Below are 17,791 nucleotides of genomic sequence, written 5' to 3'. Positions count from 1 at the left end.
AGCCACCTGCTCCATACTGTCCTAGAGAGGACTTCCCCTGGCCTGGACTCCATCAAATCCACATACAAAACTTGAATTCAGTTCAAACTACTTTGCTGCTAAACTTGTTCTCTCTCTCATTTATTTTTCTCATTAACATGTGGCAGATGTCGAGTATCTCGTCCACCCAGGCCATGCCGGCTGCTAAGATGAATGATCCCGCACCTTCATCCATGTAGGCACATTCCGTAGTCACAGAGCCTCCTGTGAGGAGCCATGTGACAGCACACAGCACACATCAACAACGCGTTTCCTTTTCTTCCAGTTTTGTCTCATGACACCCATGTGTGCTGAGGCTTTCAGGGTTGCTGCAACAGGAACTAAGCTCACTTTCCAGCACTTTGCTGTGAGGACTCGACCTAGGGCAGCTGAAAATACTCCTTGAAGGCATCCAGGGTTAGGTCAGCAATGCTGTAGTCCTCCCTTACTCAACCTTAGCCACCATCGTGACCTTTTAACCAGGGTAATTACTCCAGCTTTTCTTTATGCAGAAGCGAGAACATTACTTCTGCCCAGAAACCCTTTGAGGAACCAGAAGCCTGACTTGATTTCTTGTTTTATTTCTCCTTCTCAAAACCCAAATAACACTTGAGCATCCATAGGCAACTGGCGGGCTCTACAAAGGGAAAGACTGAGAAGGAAATGGCCACTCAGACCTTAATGTCCCATGATGCCTGAGCAACTAGTCAGGACTTTGAAAGCCTGGGGCTTTCAACTAAACTTTTTGATTTGTCCTTGGCTAACCTTGGGCCAAGGTACCGTAAGTACCTTTGAAAGCCTATTTTGGTGAGCAGCTTGTTTTCCTAATTCTTTCACTGTAATAGAAAACACAGCGATTCTGATGCAGTTGCTTTTCCATGACTTACTGACTCACTGAGCACTGGTTTCATGCAGTCTCTCCAGGGGAGGAGTCATTTGAAGACCTGACCGAGGAAAGTAGAAGCCTGGCCTGGAATAACATCACCAAGTTGCAGCTGCATGAACAGTACAAAATCCACAAAGAGTAAGAGGGCCTTGTGCTTCTGGTCTCTGTAAAACTGGGGTCTGGGTGTGGGGGAGCTGTCGAAGCCAAGTCATGTGGGGAGCTGTCGAAGCCAAGTCATGTGGGGTCTGGGTGTGGTGAACTGTAGAAGCCAAGTCGTGTGGGAAGTGTCCACTCAGTGTTGCCATCACTGGTGTCCAGCCTGCAAAATGTCTGCAGTGATCTGTCATGTGGAGCCATTGTAGCAAAGGAAAATTTGGCATGAAACGGGTAGTTTTGTCCCCATGCTCTTTCCTACTGTCCTTTCTGTCATATGTTGTTCTAGAACAGTGGCTCTCAACCTTCTGAATTTCGGGACCCTTTAATATGATTCCTCATCTTGTGTGACCCCCAAACCATAAAATTATTTTGTTGCTACTTCATCACTATAATTAAGCCACTATTGTGAATAGTAATGTATATACCTGATATGCAGTATATCTGATATGTGACCCCTGAGAAAGGGTCATTTGACCCCAAACCTGCGACCCACAGGTTGAGAACCACTGTTCTAGAATAGGCTTGGGCTGGCAGACAGCCTGTAGTTTTGTACTTCTAGACTGTACATACCACTCCTCAAATCTTAAAAAGTGGGGGATTATGAGACAAGCATGTCTGTGATTAAGCTTTGGATTTACTGATAGTGTAGGAAAAAGTACACCTTTAAAAAAATAATGGGACTAACAAGGTAGCTAGCTCACTGGATAAAGCACTGTAAAAGCTGCGCATGTACAGTGGCCATCTGTAATCCCAGGACCCATGTAAAAGCCAGGCAGGTATCGTGGCCATTTGTAATCCCGGAACTCAGGAGACAGAGACAATCCTTGGGCAAGCTGGCTAGCCAGAGATTCAGCGAGAGATCCTTCCTCAGTAAAGTGCATGGAGAGCCATCAAGGAAGACATCCAAGGTCATCTTTGGAACTCCACATGTACACACAGACACACACATGCAGACATGTGCTCCTATAGACATGGAAATGTGAATATACATGTATAGCACAAATATATTTACATGCAAAAATTTATAACAAATGTGGGTGGGTGAGTGGATGTATGGATGAGTGGGAAAATTGACAAAGATCTTTTATAAGATAATGATAACTCATGGGTGGAGAAAGAGGCACTGTAAGATGATAAAGTCACACAGGGTGAGGGAAGGGGCTGTGCAGAACGATGGAAAGACAGGCAGGGAGAGAGGGAGGGAGAGAACCAAGTACGTGCATTGTAAAACACATAATTTTTTAAATGACACCTGTAATGTCAAGAATATTGGGTTTGTGGATGGAAGCCTCCCGTGTCTCCTCTGATGAGGATGCTCGTGTACCATGGTGGGGAAGCTAAGAGGCTGCTCTAATGGGCTAGCCTGCTTCATAAAGAACCTAGCCTAGCTCTGGCACTGGTACACCCATGGCTGTCAGCAGTCCCGCACAAGTGGTGGCCATGTGTTCTGCTAGTCATGAGTAGATTGGGGTGTGTGAATGCCTGAGGTGTGGATCACAGTAGAGTACAGCATCTTGAACATAGAGAGCCAGTTCTACCTTATCTTTTAGATTAGCTTGTCTTCCCTCAACTTCCAGAAAGGCACCTAGGAAGAGACCATGTGGAGAGCCTTGGATATTGTTTGAAAGGGCCCACTAGAACCATGTGCCTGCCATTGGCAGACATTAGGGACAGTGTATTCTGAATAAAGCGAGCTAAGCGGTTGTGAAGAGTAAGTGCCGTCATTTTGGGTATGGTCAGATAAGGTGGGATGGTAGGGTTCAGCATCGTCTGCAGCAGTTTTGGGGAGCAAAGAGCAAGAATGTTTGCTAGCAGCAGGGTGTTGTCTGCCTGAGCAAAGTGGGCATTAACAAGCAATGGCATGCAATGGCAGGGACACGCAGAGAACAGCCCAAGTGAAAGAGCCATGAAGACAAAATGAAGGGAGCTTAGGAAAAATAAAGCAGGTGCCCCAGCACATGGCTAATGATAATCTATAAAACTTCAATTTTCAACAGGGCAGTTACAGGGATAGCAGTGTCTTGCAATGGGTCTTCAGTCTTTACCACATCACAAGGTATGTTTTCCTGCCTGAAAAACTGATGTGGGATTCCCCTCTGTATGCTGTGAATGTGTTTCATTGCCAATGGTTGATAAGGAAGTTGCTTTGGCCTATGGCAGGGCAGAATATAACAAGGCGGGAAATCCAAATATATAGAGAGAGCAGGTGAAGTCAAGGAGACACCATGTTGCTGTCAAAGGAGAAAGATGCCAGAATCTTACTGGTAAGCCACACCCTCATGGCGATACACAGATTAATAGAAATGGGCAAATTTAAGATAAAAGAGCCAGCTAGGAATATGCCTGAGCCATTGGCCAAACAGTGTTGTAAATACTATAGTTTCTGTGTGATTATTTGGGTCTGAGCAGCCGGAAACAAAAGTAGTCTTCGTTTACAAAAAGCTGTTTAGCTAGAATCAGTGTGTGAGCTTTACGCATTGGCACGTGCTGCTTCCACATAAAATAGGCCTAGAAAAGTTCTGTTGTAGGTTGCAAAAAAGGAAAGGCTTCTTGATGCTGACAAGGTTTCCTGAATGAAGACACAAGGCAGGAAGAGTCCATTGGCCATGGCCTTGCTTACTCCAGGCTAACTTACTACAAGAGGTTCCAAGCCTGCTATGTGGCATGCAGAACTCAGAATGGCATGGAGGCGTAGCCAGGGCTGAGCCAAACCTGACCTGCCAGGGTAGTGGTGCACATTAGCTGTGGAAGGCAGATTTGCTGTTAGCTTATGACTCTCGATTTTTTTTTGTAGGATATAACATGACATTGAATTCATATATTGATAATGTACTATGCCTTTTGGTAAGACTTAAAATTATATCATAATGATCCATTAGAATTTGGCTGTGTTGATCTATAAGAACAGCAAAATTCATCTCTTGCTGCACATGTTTTCCTAGATGTCTATCTCTATCATTAATAGAAGTGTGCTTCAGTGTCAGGACAGCCGGTCTGACAAAGCTAGTGATTGTTTTTATGAAGCTACTCTTCTTCGTCTTAGATGAGCACAGGAGACTGTAGTTTCCATCAGTCATGCTTATAAATGATGCTATGCAGCTACCCACATCCAGGGAGATGAGTTGCTGCTCCCACATTGTTTCCATGGCCTGTGAGCTGTAGCATTTCATTTTCCCTGTTATACACCACCTTGGATTCCATAAAATAGAATTTTCCACAAAGTCTACAAAACGATTGTATAGGACCCTACACAGAAATGTTAGGGCACCTACTGTGCTGCTCGGGAAGAAGGAAGCCATCTGTGTTCTGCCAAGATTTCTAGCCACTATGTTGACCCAGTAAGCAACCACCAAACACTTGTGTCTTTTAACAGAGCTCCTGGTGCAGTAGTTCTCAACCAGTGGGTGTGACGCCTTTAGGGTGGATGACCCTTCACGGCAGCCGCTTTCAGATATTTATGTTATGATTCAGTAGCAAAATTAGTTATGAAGTAACAACAAAATAATTTTATGGCTGGGGGGTTACCACAACATGAGGAACTGTATTAAAGGCCACAGGATTGGGAAGGTTGAGAACCACTGGGCTAGTGGTTCGTAGCATGGTTTGTCCAGCGTGGCTTGTCAAATCTTCAAATCTCTGTACTCATGTGACCGTGTAAACCATGTGTTTTATGTTATGACCATCAAGATTGCAGGTCTCTCCCCCAGCTTACTAAGTTTCGTACCACTGCTTTGTGAATTTGCCAAGTAAAAAGGAAGGATTTTTGTTAAAGTCAAACACTTGTATTTTTGTTTAATTTAAATTTCTCCAGATTGGATTTTCATGATCTGTGTTACTGGTTTATATTCAGTCTAATATTGGCCTCACAGCTAAATTCCCCTCAGATGCACAGTGCACTTCGGTTTCGTGGCTACCACCTGGGGCATCAGCGCTCGCTGCTGTCTTTACCTGACAGCTTCTAGTGCTGGGGGAGAACCTTTGGTTTGGAGAAAAGTGTCTTGGCTACTTTATGCCTCTGTAAAATGGTCAAATTGTCTTCGGTAGACTTTGTGGTGAGCACACAGCACTGCCTAACAGGATCAAAAGCAAATTGGGAGGATGTTCCAAGATTAATGACACCCTGCAAAGAACAGTCAAGGGCTGTTGTGTTTGTTCACAAGCTAGCGATAAGGAAAGTCTTACTGAGGCTCCTGTTTACAAATTTTCATGAATTCTGTTGCCAAGAAAGTTTCACTGAAGAGAAGATATGTATTAAAAGCTCATTCTTCAAAAAAAAAAAAATAAAAGCTCATTCTGACGGGCTACCATGTTGGGTATTTAGGAAGTAGCTTACTGCATGATAGAATATCTGTAGGAACATTAAGCTGTGAGTCTTGAGGGCTGGTTTTGGTGCTGGAGATGGCATCCATATCTTTGCTGCTATGGAGTGCTCTTTCACTGAGCCTCTGTTCTGGCTTTTTAACAGTCTTGTTGGTGAACTTGCACAGTGTCTGTTAGTCAAGGAAATTAGTCATTTGGGTGTTTTCGTCCCTGCACTGCTGTTATTGTATAAGTGAGTGGTTCTCCCAGCCAGTGAACACACTTGATTGGCATATGCTCCGCTGCAGACTCCAATGTTCAGCTGGCACATCTGCAGCTCCTGTCATTGCTCCATGCCCACTCTCTTTTAGTTTATCTTCCACCCCGCCTTTCTTTTCAATGCCAGCTTTGCTCTGTCCAACAGTTTCATAAAACAGGACTGTGTGGGGTGGAGCTGAGGAATTTGAGTATACACAAAACATTTTCCTTCCTCAGTAAAAAGGAAAAATAACAAAAATAAAAGTACTTCTCATCTATAAATAATCCAGAAAAAGAATGTCACTCTTTAATTAGGCCATTCATTTTAAAAAACTACTTCTATTACCAAAGTCTTTTGTTTTCTTAAAATAAAATTAGGCCTGGAGAAATGGCTCAGTGTGTAAAAGTATTACTCTTTAGAGAACAGGGGTTTGGTTCCCAGCACACACATGCTCATTTACAACCATTTAGCACTCCAGTTCCAGGGAATTCAGTACCCTCTTCTGGTCTGCACAGGCTGCAGGCATGCATGTGGTACACGTAAATGCATTAAAAAAACAAACATATACATGCTCACACACCTGTACACTTTGGTTTCGATATTAAGATCTCTGCGTCCCTCCACCGTAATTCCCCGCATACTTGGGTGTGGACTGTACTGTGCATGCAGGCCTTTAGAAATGTCAGTGGCAAACCAAGTCTGTGCTGGGATTGTGAGGTTTCAACTGATCTTTCAGGAGTTACAGGTCATAGGATCTTAATTTTGACAAGATGCTCGCATACACTTAGTTTTCCATGGCATGACACTGACTTCTGCCCTTCAAGAGTAAGTAGGGTGGCTCTCCTTTGGCATCTGTAATGCTTAGGAAATGTTCCATCTCTGTTCTAATTCTTAGATTCCACTCTGAAGATGTTTTCTAAGGAATCCAAAATGCTACAAAGAAGCATATCATTTTCAAATATGGTAAGTTTATTTTACTAGAGTTACACTAAAACACATGGAGTCTAGGGTGTAGTTCTATGTTTGAGCATTTGCCTAGCATATGCAAGGTCCTGGGTCTGGGGGTGGGAGAGAGGGAGGCTGGCAGGAAGGAATAAAGGAGGTCCAGTTTCTGCCTGTTTCTTTCTCATACTGGTGTGATTTCATTTTAAGGTACAATCTTGAATACCCAGAAAAATTCTCCTTAAAAAGTTTATCCTTCCTTTTAGCTATCAGAAAAGAAACATTTCTGTGCTACTTAAATAATTTAGGCACTTCTGATTACTTAGGGAAAAAAAAAACCCAGTTGTTAAAGACATGTGCCTTATTTCTAATGTCAACACTCCAAGAGATTTTGAAATTCCCTTAAGAACGTTATATTTTCCTTAGTTGCATCTCTGCACGACACAGAGAGCCATTTCATCCTTAAGGACTATCCTCCTACCACGATCCACTCCAGATCAGCACTACACAGAGAGCCATTTCATCCTTAAGGACTATCCTCCTACCACGATCCACTCCAGATCAGCACTACACAGAGAGCCATTTCATCCTTAAGGACTATCCTCCTACCACGATCCACTCCAGATCAGCACTACACAGAGAGCCATCTCATCCTTAAGGACTAGCCTCCTACCACGATCCATTCCAGATCAGCACTACACAGAGAGCCATTTCATCCTTAAGGACTATCCTCCTACCATGATCCACTCCAGATCAGCACTACACAGAGAGCCATCTCATCCTTAAGGACTATCCTCCTACCACGATCCACTCCAGATCAGCAACATCCCTCCAGCCCTGTGGGAGCCCAGGAAGCATCAGGCTGGGCCACAGTATTCCTGACAAATCTGAGCATTTAGGAGAAAACCATAAATCTGGACTTGGCCACGCTGAGCCCTGGTAGCTATGAGGAAAGCCACTGTAGAAAGAGTCTGACATTGGTTTGGCAGGCATCCATAAGAGAGGTATACCAGTAAAGAATTTACTAATTATTACAAGTCATTAATATCAAATCTTTTGTATTTCAGGCTCTATCATCTTGTTTACTTTTGCCAGGAGACACCACTGTCATAAGTTCTTCCTGGGATAACAATGTGTATGTATCTGTGCCTGCTTCTTCATAATTAATGCCGCATGCCTAGCGGCTGTCTCCCATACAGATGTGAAAGATAAGGCTCTACTAGAGGAAACATATTAGACATGAGGACACTATCCACTATCACTGGGTTCAAATGCCATTATTTTAACGTAATAATTTCTCCAATTAGGATCTATTTTTTTCTGACTTTTAAACTCCGGTGAAATGTAGCTAAGACAGATTTGGAAGTAATCTAATTTCAAATTCAAATGTTGAATATTTTCCCTTACTAATATAAGAACAAACAATTTGTAATTCAAGTAAACATTAGCAGTTTAGAAATAATATTTATTTCTTCAATGTATGTTTAAAAATCTTAAAATTAAGCCTGGCTATTATTTTAATAGTTGTTGTTATCTTTTAGCTATTTTTATTCCATAGCATTTGGAAGACGTCAGGACACATTGATGGGACATGATGATGCTGTCAGCAAGATCTGTTGGCATAACGACAGGCTGTATTCTGCATCGTGGGACTCTACCGTAAAGGTTTGCATATACTTTTTAACTGAAAATGTTTGATCATGAAATATTCAGCTTCCCTTCAATATGTTCAGAGAGTATGTAATTGGTATACAAGGATACATTATTATTACATTTTCTTAAAGCCTATATACTGTGCATTTCTTCCAAATATCTTTTTTATTCTCTGATATTTTTATACATGCATATAATGTGTCTTGATCATATCCAGCACAAACATCTGCTCCTTTTCACTCTCGCAATACTTCCCCTCCCACCTTCAACTCCTCCTCCTTTTTTAAACCTAGATTCCAGTTAGTGTTACCTGCAGGCAGAATGGGTGTGGGCCATCCACAGAGCTTGGGTAGCCTATCAGATGCCACACTCCTGAAGGAAAATGGCACCCCTACCCCAGAAAGTTGTCACTGCTTAGCAGGGACAGAGTCTCGTGAGGCATCTCTTGTCCACCATTTTCAGAAGGTTGTGGACGTCTCACGCAGGTAGGCACAGCTGATGGGAGTTCCTGAGTGCAGCAGCCATGTCCTACCCAGAAGACAGCTCACAGCACTCCTCCCATCCTGCAGACTCAGCACTGGGTGCTGTGTGAATGCCCGTGAAGGACCAGGCAATCAGTAGTCACTTATGCTCAGCACTTTGACCAGTTAGGATGTCTGCATTTAATGTTTCTGACTGCAGGAAGCAGCTTCCCTGACCAAGGCTGAGAGCAGCACCCATCTATGGGTCTAAACATAGAGGTAGGCAGCAGACTGTCAATGGGACTATTCAGAAAACAGCAGTAATCGGCTTTCACCTACGGCCCAGGACTTCCCCAGCCATGGGCCTTTGACCTGGTTTATAGGACAAGCCATGAATCCCTTCTTGTGGAGTAGGCTTCAGATCCAGTTGGGAAGCCATTATTGTACACAGCAGGCACATCAGTCTAACAACACGCAGGGTCCACTGTTGGACAAATCCATTCATGATCCACCCTACCCCAGTGGCTGGCCCTGAAAGCTCGCCACCAGGGAAGAAATTTTCAGCTAATTTCCAGCTTGGTTTCTTATGTCCTTGAATACACATGTGTGTGTCTTCGATAATAGCGTCCCACTGTGTGCTGCTGCAGTATGTTCACACAGATGTTTCTAGGTCTTCAGAAACAGAATTGGAGCCCTTGTTTGATGGCACAGAATGGAGCCCTCCTGGTTGATCAGTTAATTTTAACAGTGCAAGTTAAGTTGAGAGATCATTGAAAGATCAGTGTTTCAGTGTGGAACATGCATCCGTGTGTTCTCGCTGTCTCTGTATTGCAGGGTCACCAGCTTTCTCTTCAGATTCCCTTGTGCTTTTCCCATACAAGCCGCTCCAGTGCTCTTTCTGTACCTTAGGTTTCCAGATTGATTCTGTGTACAGGAAAGAAACAAAACCATTGTTTCTTGCAGAGTTTGTCTGAATTTTGTAATTTTTTCTCCAGCCTGATAGATAAGTTTCCTGTACATAATATCATTAGGGGTTTGGCCACCCACTCCCTGAAGCACCTGTGCATTCAGCCTTCCCTTGATTCCCAGTGCTTACACAACACAGAGTGCCGTGTTCAAGGGATGGGTGTGACCTGCGGGGAAGAAGCCCACGGGCTCCATGGGCAGGCATGCTGGATGGGAGTATCCTGCAAATGTGTGGAGAACTGTGTGTGTGTATCCAAGTTTAAAATACCTCGTGTGGTGTGCTCTGTCCTAGGTGTGGTCCGGTGTTCCTGCAGAAATGCCAGGCACTAAAAGACACCAGTTTGACTTGCTGGCCGAGCTGGAACATGATGTCAGTGTGAGTCCCACAGCAAAGCTCTAGGTCCAGAGGGTGGGTGGGCAGTAAGTACCTGGATTTGTGTATGTTTTCCCCTTTGCTTTCGTTTGCACATTAGAGATGATAGGCTAGCTCTTTGGGTGATCCTGTTAGGTATTTGATTCCACGTCCCTTCCCCCTCTAGTTGGTTCCTTGGCACATTTACCTGAGAGAATTAGCAGAATTGTGTCCCAATTAATTTTCAAAATGTCAGTTCTGAGGTGGGACCCATTATCTTCATGCTTTCTGACCTAGAATGTGGAAGGGACCATCTGTTCTGGAGATAACTATACCAAAGCTGAGAAAACTGAGAGGTATCTGGGATGGCCAAGAATGCACAGCCTAGCAGCAGAGCCAAACTAGAACTTGTTACTGGTGGTTTATTGAGTCATGCTGCTATGTCTTAGGCTATAGTTTCCAGCCCTGCATTTTCCAGCAGCTGTGAATTGATGCTGCGTTTTCATGGTTTTCAGATATGAGGTTGAAGACTTTTAGTATGCAATTCAAGATGGTATTCAAATGGAGACATCCTTCATTCCACAAAGCATCCATATACAGCCATGGCTCAGCCTGCTTCAAGTAGTTTGCCGCCTCAGTATGATAGATTATTCAGAGTTAACTTTTTAAAATATGTTTTTAATTACAATAGAATTATATCACCTTCTTGCCTACATTTCCTCCCTAACATCCCTTGAGCCCCTACTGGAGCCTTCACTCTCCAGGTAGAGGCCTTTTTCTTTTTTATTGCTAATACAGGTTTTATTATTATCTACACACATATGTATGTGTATGTGTTCATTCTCCTCCTCCGAGCCGTCTCATTGTGAGAGCCTGTCAGGTCGTCCCTTCTCTGCGTTAGCATGTCCCCTGATGCAGTCTGGTCTATGTCACTGTTTCTGAGAGAGACCATTTCACAGCTGCCTTCCTGGTATCTGACTCTTAGACTCTTGCTGCCCTTCTCTTCCTCTGTGGTCCTGGAGCCATGGACTCAGGAACTGTAACACAGATGTGACCAGAGGGGCTGGGTTCCTACAATCTGTTAATCTCAGAATCACTGTGAGATACAGTTGTGGTTTTTTGTGCTGGTCTCTATTTGCTGTAAAGACGGGCTTCTTTTATGAGGAGTGGAATTATGCTTATCTGTGGATATCAAAGTGGTAGTGAAGACCACCTTCTGAAGTCCATGACCTCACTAGTCCCAAGAAGCTGGCTAATTTAGGAATGTACTGTGGATGCTTTTCCTCCTGTTAAATGGCCTTAAATCCAATTAGACAACTGTTGGTTGCTGCTTATATATGAGGGCCATTTATTGTGCCTATCATACCATGCTGGCAACTGGCTTGGTTCCTAGGTGTTACAGCTTGATAAGACTTTAATTGCTTCCTTCCCTTAGCAACTTGCATAGTAATTTCTGGACCCAAGGAAGCTAGATGGCAGGAAAGAGGCTTTCAGGTCAGATCCAGCTCAAGTCATCCAAGTTCTGTGTCCTCAGGTATAATGTCTTCAGGAAGAAGGGCCTACCCTACCTTCAACCCGTGAGAGACACCAAGAACTCTATCAAGAGTCTTTATTGTTTGGGGAGTCATTTGGACTACCATGACCATGCAGTAGGCAATTTCTCATGCCCGGTACTTGAGCATTCATTAGTATGTGATTCCTGTTGGGAGCATTGCCAGCCCAGTTGGCTTAACTTCATGTATGTGCACATACACTTATGTGCTGCATACAGTTTAATGTCAATATAGGTAATATGATTCCTTGAGGCATTATCAAACAGCTCTGTTGTTATCTGTCCCTCGTCTCTTCTGTATTGCCCCCCTCCCCAGCTGGAGCCTCCTCGTCCATCCATTTCCTGTTTCGTCTGTACCTGCTATTTTCCCACCTTGTCCCTTTATCCTTTCCTGGTCTACATGTTGTATATTCACATTTGGAGCTGGGGGCTGCAGATGATAACGAATAGGTGACATCTAAGCTTCCGTGCTCAGCATAATCTCTTCTAGGTCCATCTATTGACCTGAAAATTTCATTTTCATGTACAGCTGAATAGTGTCATTGTGTATCAATGCACTGCATTTTCACCATCAATTTTCTGTTGGACATTCGGGTTGTTTCCGTTTCCTGGCTGTTGTGAATAGGATAGTGGACATGGCTTAGCAAGTATCTGTGGAATAGGATGTTGAGTCCTTTGGGCATATGCCAAAGAGCTTGGTCACGTGTTTGATTCATTTCAGATTTTTGAGGGTTCTCCAGAGTGGCTGCACCTATGTGCACTCCCACCACCAGTGAGTGGAGGTTCCTTTGTCTCAGCAAACTCTCAGCTTCTCTTGTCAGTTGTTTTGTTGACTTAGCTGAGATGACATCTCAAAGTCGTTTTCATTTTCATTTCCCTAATTGCTAAGAAGGATGAACACACTTTGAAGTATTTTTAGCTGTCTTAATTTCTTCTATTGAGAACTGTTTAGATACGTAGCCCATTTTTCAATTGGGTCATTCATTTCCTTGACTCTTTGATTTTGTTTTAGTTCCTTCTGTATTCAGGATATCAATCCCATCAGGATTCTCTCCCATCCTATGGGTTTCTTCTTCACCGGATTGTTTCCTTAGCTGTATGAAAGTCTTTTTATTTTTTATGAGGTCTACTTGTCAATTGCTGGCCTTAATTCCTTGACAAATAGCTGTGTTAGAAAGTCCTCCATTACACTTCCATTTTGTCCGGTACTGCTATGTTTTCTTCTAGCAGCTTTAGCATCGCATAGGATTTAAAATTGAGGCTTTTGATCCACCTGGATCTAATTTTTGTACAGTGCAATAGATATGGATGTAATTTCATTCTTCTGCATGTGGACATCCAATTTTGCCAGTACCATTTATAGAAGATGCCGTCTTTTCTCCAGGGTGTTTTTTGCCTTTATATCAATTAATCAGATGACAGTGGTTATGACTCATATTTGGGTCTTCTCCTTTATTGCATTGTTCTATGTGTCTATTTTTGTGCCAGTACCATGTTGTTTTATTACAAGTCTGGAATTACAGTCTCTTCCTTATTATTTTTTCTCAGGATTGCTTTAGCTACCTGGAGTCTTTTCTGATTCCATAGTTTTTTTTGTTTTTTCTTTTGTTGTGAAGAATGTTGTAGATATTTTGATGGAATTGAATTGAGTATGTAAATTGCTTTGGTAAGATGGTCATTTTCACAATACTGATCTGTGCACATGGGATGTCTTTTCATTTTCTAGTCTTTCTCAAACATTCTTCGGAGGTTTGAAGTTTTCACTGTAGATCAATCCTTGGTTAGGATTTGATGTGTTGATGCTCTTTTAAGTGGAAGTGTGCCCGTGTTTCTTGATGTATAGAAAGGCTACTTATTTTTGTAAGTTGATTTTTCTATCCTGTCACTTTTCTAAAATTGTTGCTTGTTTCTCAAAGTTTTTTTTTAATTGTTTTTATGATGCTATACATCTTCTCCATCCCCCTCTCTTCCTCCCCGCTCCCCTTCTACTCTCTTCTATAACCCCATGCTCCCAATTGACTCAGGAGACCTTGTCTTTTTCTCCTTCCTGTAGAGTTCCATGTACGTCTCTCTTAGGGTCTTCTTTGTTGTTTAGGTTCTGAGGCTGTGGACTGTAGACCGGTTTTTCTTTGCTTTATGTCTAAAAAGCCACTTATGAGTGAGTGCATACTATAATGGTTACATAGGAAACATGGGATTATTTCAAAGGTTTGCTCTGTGTCCCAGCATCATGTCTGTTTTAGAGTAGATCCCATGTGTGATTGAAAGTTATTTGATATTTTGGTAAAATATTCTGTAGATATGTTAGGACCATGTTAGGGAAACTAATGTTTAATTCTGAGGTTTCTCTTTTTCTTTTTTTGTCCAAATGACCTATCTTATCGAGAAGGTGGGTTGTTAGAATTGTCTACTATGATTGTTACTGCATTAGTCTGTGTCTTTAATTCTGTTAGTATGCTTCTAATAAAACGGGGGCACATCAGAGTTTGGTGTATATATGTATGTATTGCGATAGTTTCCTGGCTACTTGATCCCTTGATTGTAATGAATTGCCTTTATTGTCTCATGACTAGTTTTAGTGTGAAATCTATTTTGTCATAGATTAAGGATGGCAAGCCATGTGCTTCTTTATCCCATCCCTTGAAATACTTTTTCCATCCTTTCATTTTAAGGAAATGGTGCCTTTTTTTTTTATGGGTTTTTGTAGACAATAAACAATGTTTTTTTAATCCATTAATATTTGGATGTGTAGATTATAGTCAGTTTGATTTTGTTTTTCTGGTTTGTGTTCTCAGTTGCTTATCATTAAATTAGGATTCATTGATTTTCTTTCTAGTCACTTGGCTGCATTTATTCCTCTCCTCAGATAGAGTATTGCTCCCAGTAATCTGTTTAGCATACTTTTTGTTTTGTTTTTTTCTTTTTGGATTTTTTTTCAGGCTGTTTGAACCATGGAAAGTATTTTTCTTTCAACCACAGCAGACCTTTGCTGGATACAGTAGTCTTTCAGTAGACTATTTTAGACCATTTGAAAACAGCCTTACTACGACTCCCTATATTATTTCATATACTTGTATTTTCCTACTGTACTTAGAATTTTACTTCACTTTCAAATAAAAGGTCATTTGATGAGATACTACTAGAATATAATACAATCATAATAGTTGTGCCAGCACAACTATTTACTGCACAGTAGTTTACTTTTTAATCCTTGTAGTGCATATTTTAAGAAGCCTGGAAAAAGCAGTTAATGAGGAATCTGAGCCACTTATTTATCACTGTTTCTTCTTAGGTTGATACCATCAATTTAAATACTGTAAGCACACTGTTAGTTTCTGGCACCAAAGAAGGTATGGTGAATATTTGGGACCTCACTACGGCCACCTTATTACACCAGATTTCATGCCATTCAGGGACAGTATGTGATGCTGCTTTTAGCCCAGGTAAGTATTATCCTTTTCAGTACACAACACATCAGCTCAGCTAGAATGCTGAAATTAAAACTTCACAAGCAAAACATTCCTTACTAACAAGAGACTCTGTCAAAGACCTGTGGACAGGTCCCTGCATAATTCCAGGCATGACCCCGGAAGCATGTCTGCTACCTGCTCTCCTAGTGTTCACCATGCTACCATACAGCTGCCCTGAACGAGTCATGAAGCTTAACAGTATTTGCATAACTGTTGTGCTTAATGGAAAGAATGGTTTTAACCACAAGAGTCTTTGAGAAATGTTACTAAATAGATGATACATTAGTTAATGTGAAGAGTCTAAGACAAGGAATGAAGCAGAACCCACACTTACCTCATTTCTAAGAACAAGGGATAAACAGAGCCAACTATTAAGAGTAAGATTCCAAGTTCTGTTGCCTATGGGATAAATGAAAGGCCTGGTCTAGCCCCAGAAATGGGGTAGTGTTCAGCTGGTGAGAACCCAGACCCTACCATGTATAAAACACTAGCCACAAGAGACAAAACTGTCTGGCTTTGCATGACCCTGTAACCGCATACGCTGCCAGCTGGGCACACTATTGTACTACCTGTAGGTGTGCCTAGGCAGAAAAGTACCTCTGTAGCTTGCAAAACTGTTATGCTTCTGATAGTAGAGATACACATCAAAAAGGCAATGGCTTCCAGTGGGAGAGTTGGGAGACAGAAGGGAAAGAAGGAACAAACATAATTATTGTAACCATTTTAAGAAACTTAGGAAGAAAGACTGACTGTAAAACTATTCTTACAAACCATTGAAACTGTATAAAGACAGACTTCAAGGAAATGAAGTAGGCAGCAGATTCAGAAGCCAAGCCTGAGTGATCAGACCTGCTTTCTGAAGCAGCTCCTTGTGTCTTTATGACAGATAGTCGCCACGTCCTCAGCACGGGAGTAGACGGCTGTCTAAACGTGATTGATGTGCAGACGGGCATGCTCATCTCATCCATGGCCTCGGAGGAGCCACAGAGGTACAGCTGCTGAGCGCTGGCATTTGCAGTATGTTCGTGATCATTCATCTGGTCATGTCTGACCAGGGTCGCGTGCTTGCTTTATGGTGGACTGTCTCCCGATCATGCTTGCAGGTGCTTTGTCTGGGATGGAAATTCTGTCTTATCTGGAAGTCGGTCTGGTGAGCTGCTTGTTTGGGACCTCCTTGGAGCAAAAATCAGTGAGCGGATACAGGGCCACACAGGTGAGGAGCGGGACTGTCTCTGACTCAGGCAGACCCCATGTGCGCTCTGGGAGAACATCCCCTTGTACGTTCTGACTGGCCAGTGGCTGTCTTTTAGGTTCCTTAAGATTTATATTTATTTTAGCCTCTGAAAAAAAATCTTTACTACCATTTAGAGAATAAAAACCATGGCAAAGCTGTACAACTGATACCAAAAGACAATGGAAAAATAAACTGCCATGGAAACTGAGGCATCTTCCTGCCTTCTGGTGTCGGGCTACAATTCCTACCTTCCAGTCTCGGGGGATGTTCACCAGGCACGGGCATGCTCACTGATTATGTGGAGAGAATTGCACAACACACACAATCATGTAGAGCTCTCTGCTCTCTCCCCTTTCAGCTGCAGACTCTGGGAGACTCAGTGTAGGCCTTGCTTACATTTGCAGGGCTGTTTTCACCATTATACCTCCCACTGTGACATGGACCTGCCTACCTTCACTCTCTTTTCTTCTCATTTCATATGCTTTATTTCTTCTTAGATATGTATCTTATGTAGCTGTGTTTTCAATGGAATAGGCATAAATCTGCAGATCGGCTGCCATTTCCCTTCTCATAGGTCTCTTGACTGTTCTTATAGGTGTGTGGTGGCATCAATCATTCTGCTTTTAGACTCATACTGAAATGGTTTCACTTCTCTCAAGTCCTCTGCAGAAGTGCGTGTTTTAAACTCATAGATAGTTTTTATTATAGAAAGACAGGTACGGTGACTGCTTCCTCTCTAAGCGTCCCCGTGTCTGTCCTGGGCCACATGCACCCTCACTAATGTCTTGCAGGTGCCGTGACATGCATATGGATGAACGAACAGTGCAGCAGCGTCATCACGGGAGGGGAAGACAGGCAGATTATGTTCTGGAAACTGCAGTATTAAGTGCCTTTTCCTCGCTGTTGAGTTCACGTCTATTTAATGTGAACTGGCGAATGTGCAATGACAGTACTTTAACTACATGAAGAATTTGTGGTTTCAGCTTCCTAAATCATGATGACTTCATTCAAAGCCATTTGTTGTCATCCATTAAGGCAGATAAATATATGGCGGTGTTAGGGGCAAGAACATTCTTTTGAAGACAGGACTGTCACCTGTGATGAAGGTTACAAGACTGTACCCGGTGGCAGAGGATAAGAACTACCCATCCAACTGAGGAAACCGCAGGCAGCACTGGCCAGCCCAGTTCTCCGAGAGAAAGAAGCCTCTGACCCAAGTGCCCAGTTGTCACCAGGGTCTTCAGTGTGTTTTCATGGATTGCTGCCCTCTGCAGTGCTGTGCGCTCAGATTCTAAGAATCTGGGGGAGGAATATACTGTGTATAGTAACGGTTTATATTTCATTACGCTACTAAATGTTCATCTTTTCTACATTAAATTTTTTTCTGTAATGAAAGCACTCTTCCTTTTCTTAAACAGTTTAAGAATCACAGCCAAGCGGTGGTGGCTCACGCCTTTAATCCCAGCACTCAGGAGGCAGAGAAAGGTGGCTCTCTGTGTGTTCGAGAACAGCCTGGTCTACAAGAGCTAGTTCCAGGACAGGC

The 17,791-nt window shown here is 42.6% G+C and overlaps 1 protein-coding gene across 1 annotated transcript in view; it reads left to right on the top strand.

Moving 5' to 3' along the window:
- The window catches only part of Nsmaf (neutral sphingomyelinase activation associated factor), a 53,356-nt gene extending 35,695 nt beyond the window's left edge, over nt 1-17,661 (top strand). The window contains exons 22-31 of the mRNA XM_041657247.1: nt 934-1,042; nt 3,058-3,116; nt 6,514-6,581; nt 7,628-7,695; nt 8,102-8,225; nt 9,933-10,016; nt 14,837-14,987; nt 15,901-16,003; nt 16,118-16,227; nt 17,040-17,661. Coding sequence (XP_041513181.1) covers nt 934-1,042; nt 3,058-3,116; nt 6,514-6,581; nt 7,628-7,695; nt 8,102-8,225; nt 9,933-10,016; nt 14,837-14,987; nt 15,901-16,003; nt 16,118-16,227; nt 17,040-17,134 — 971 coding nt within the window. The 3' untranslated portion in view covers nt 17,135-17,661. The remainder of the gene's footprint in view (nt 1-933; nt 1,043-3,057; nt 3,117-6,513; nt 6,582-7,627; nt 7,696-8,101; nt 8,226-9,932; nt 10,017-14,836; nt 14,988-15,900; nt 16,004-16,117; nt 16,228-17,039) is intronic.
- The last annotated feature ends 130 nt before the right edge of the window (nt 17,662-17,791 follow it).

Source organism: Microtus oregoni, unplaced genomic scaffold, assembly GCF_018167655.1.
Source record: "Microtus oregoni isolate MIOR12 unplaced genomic scaffold, Mior012 000008F_ref0000371, whole genome shotgun sequence".
In the NCBI taxonomy this organism is placed as follows: domain Eukaryota; kingdom Metazoa; phylum Chordata; class Mammalia; order Rodentia; family Cricetidae; genus Microtus; species Microtus oregoni.
Note: the sequence above shows the minus strand (reverse complement) of the source record. Positions and strands in the feature narration are given on the sequence as shown.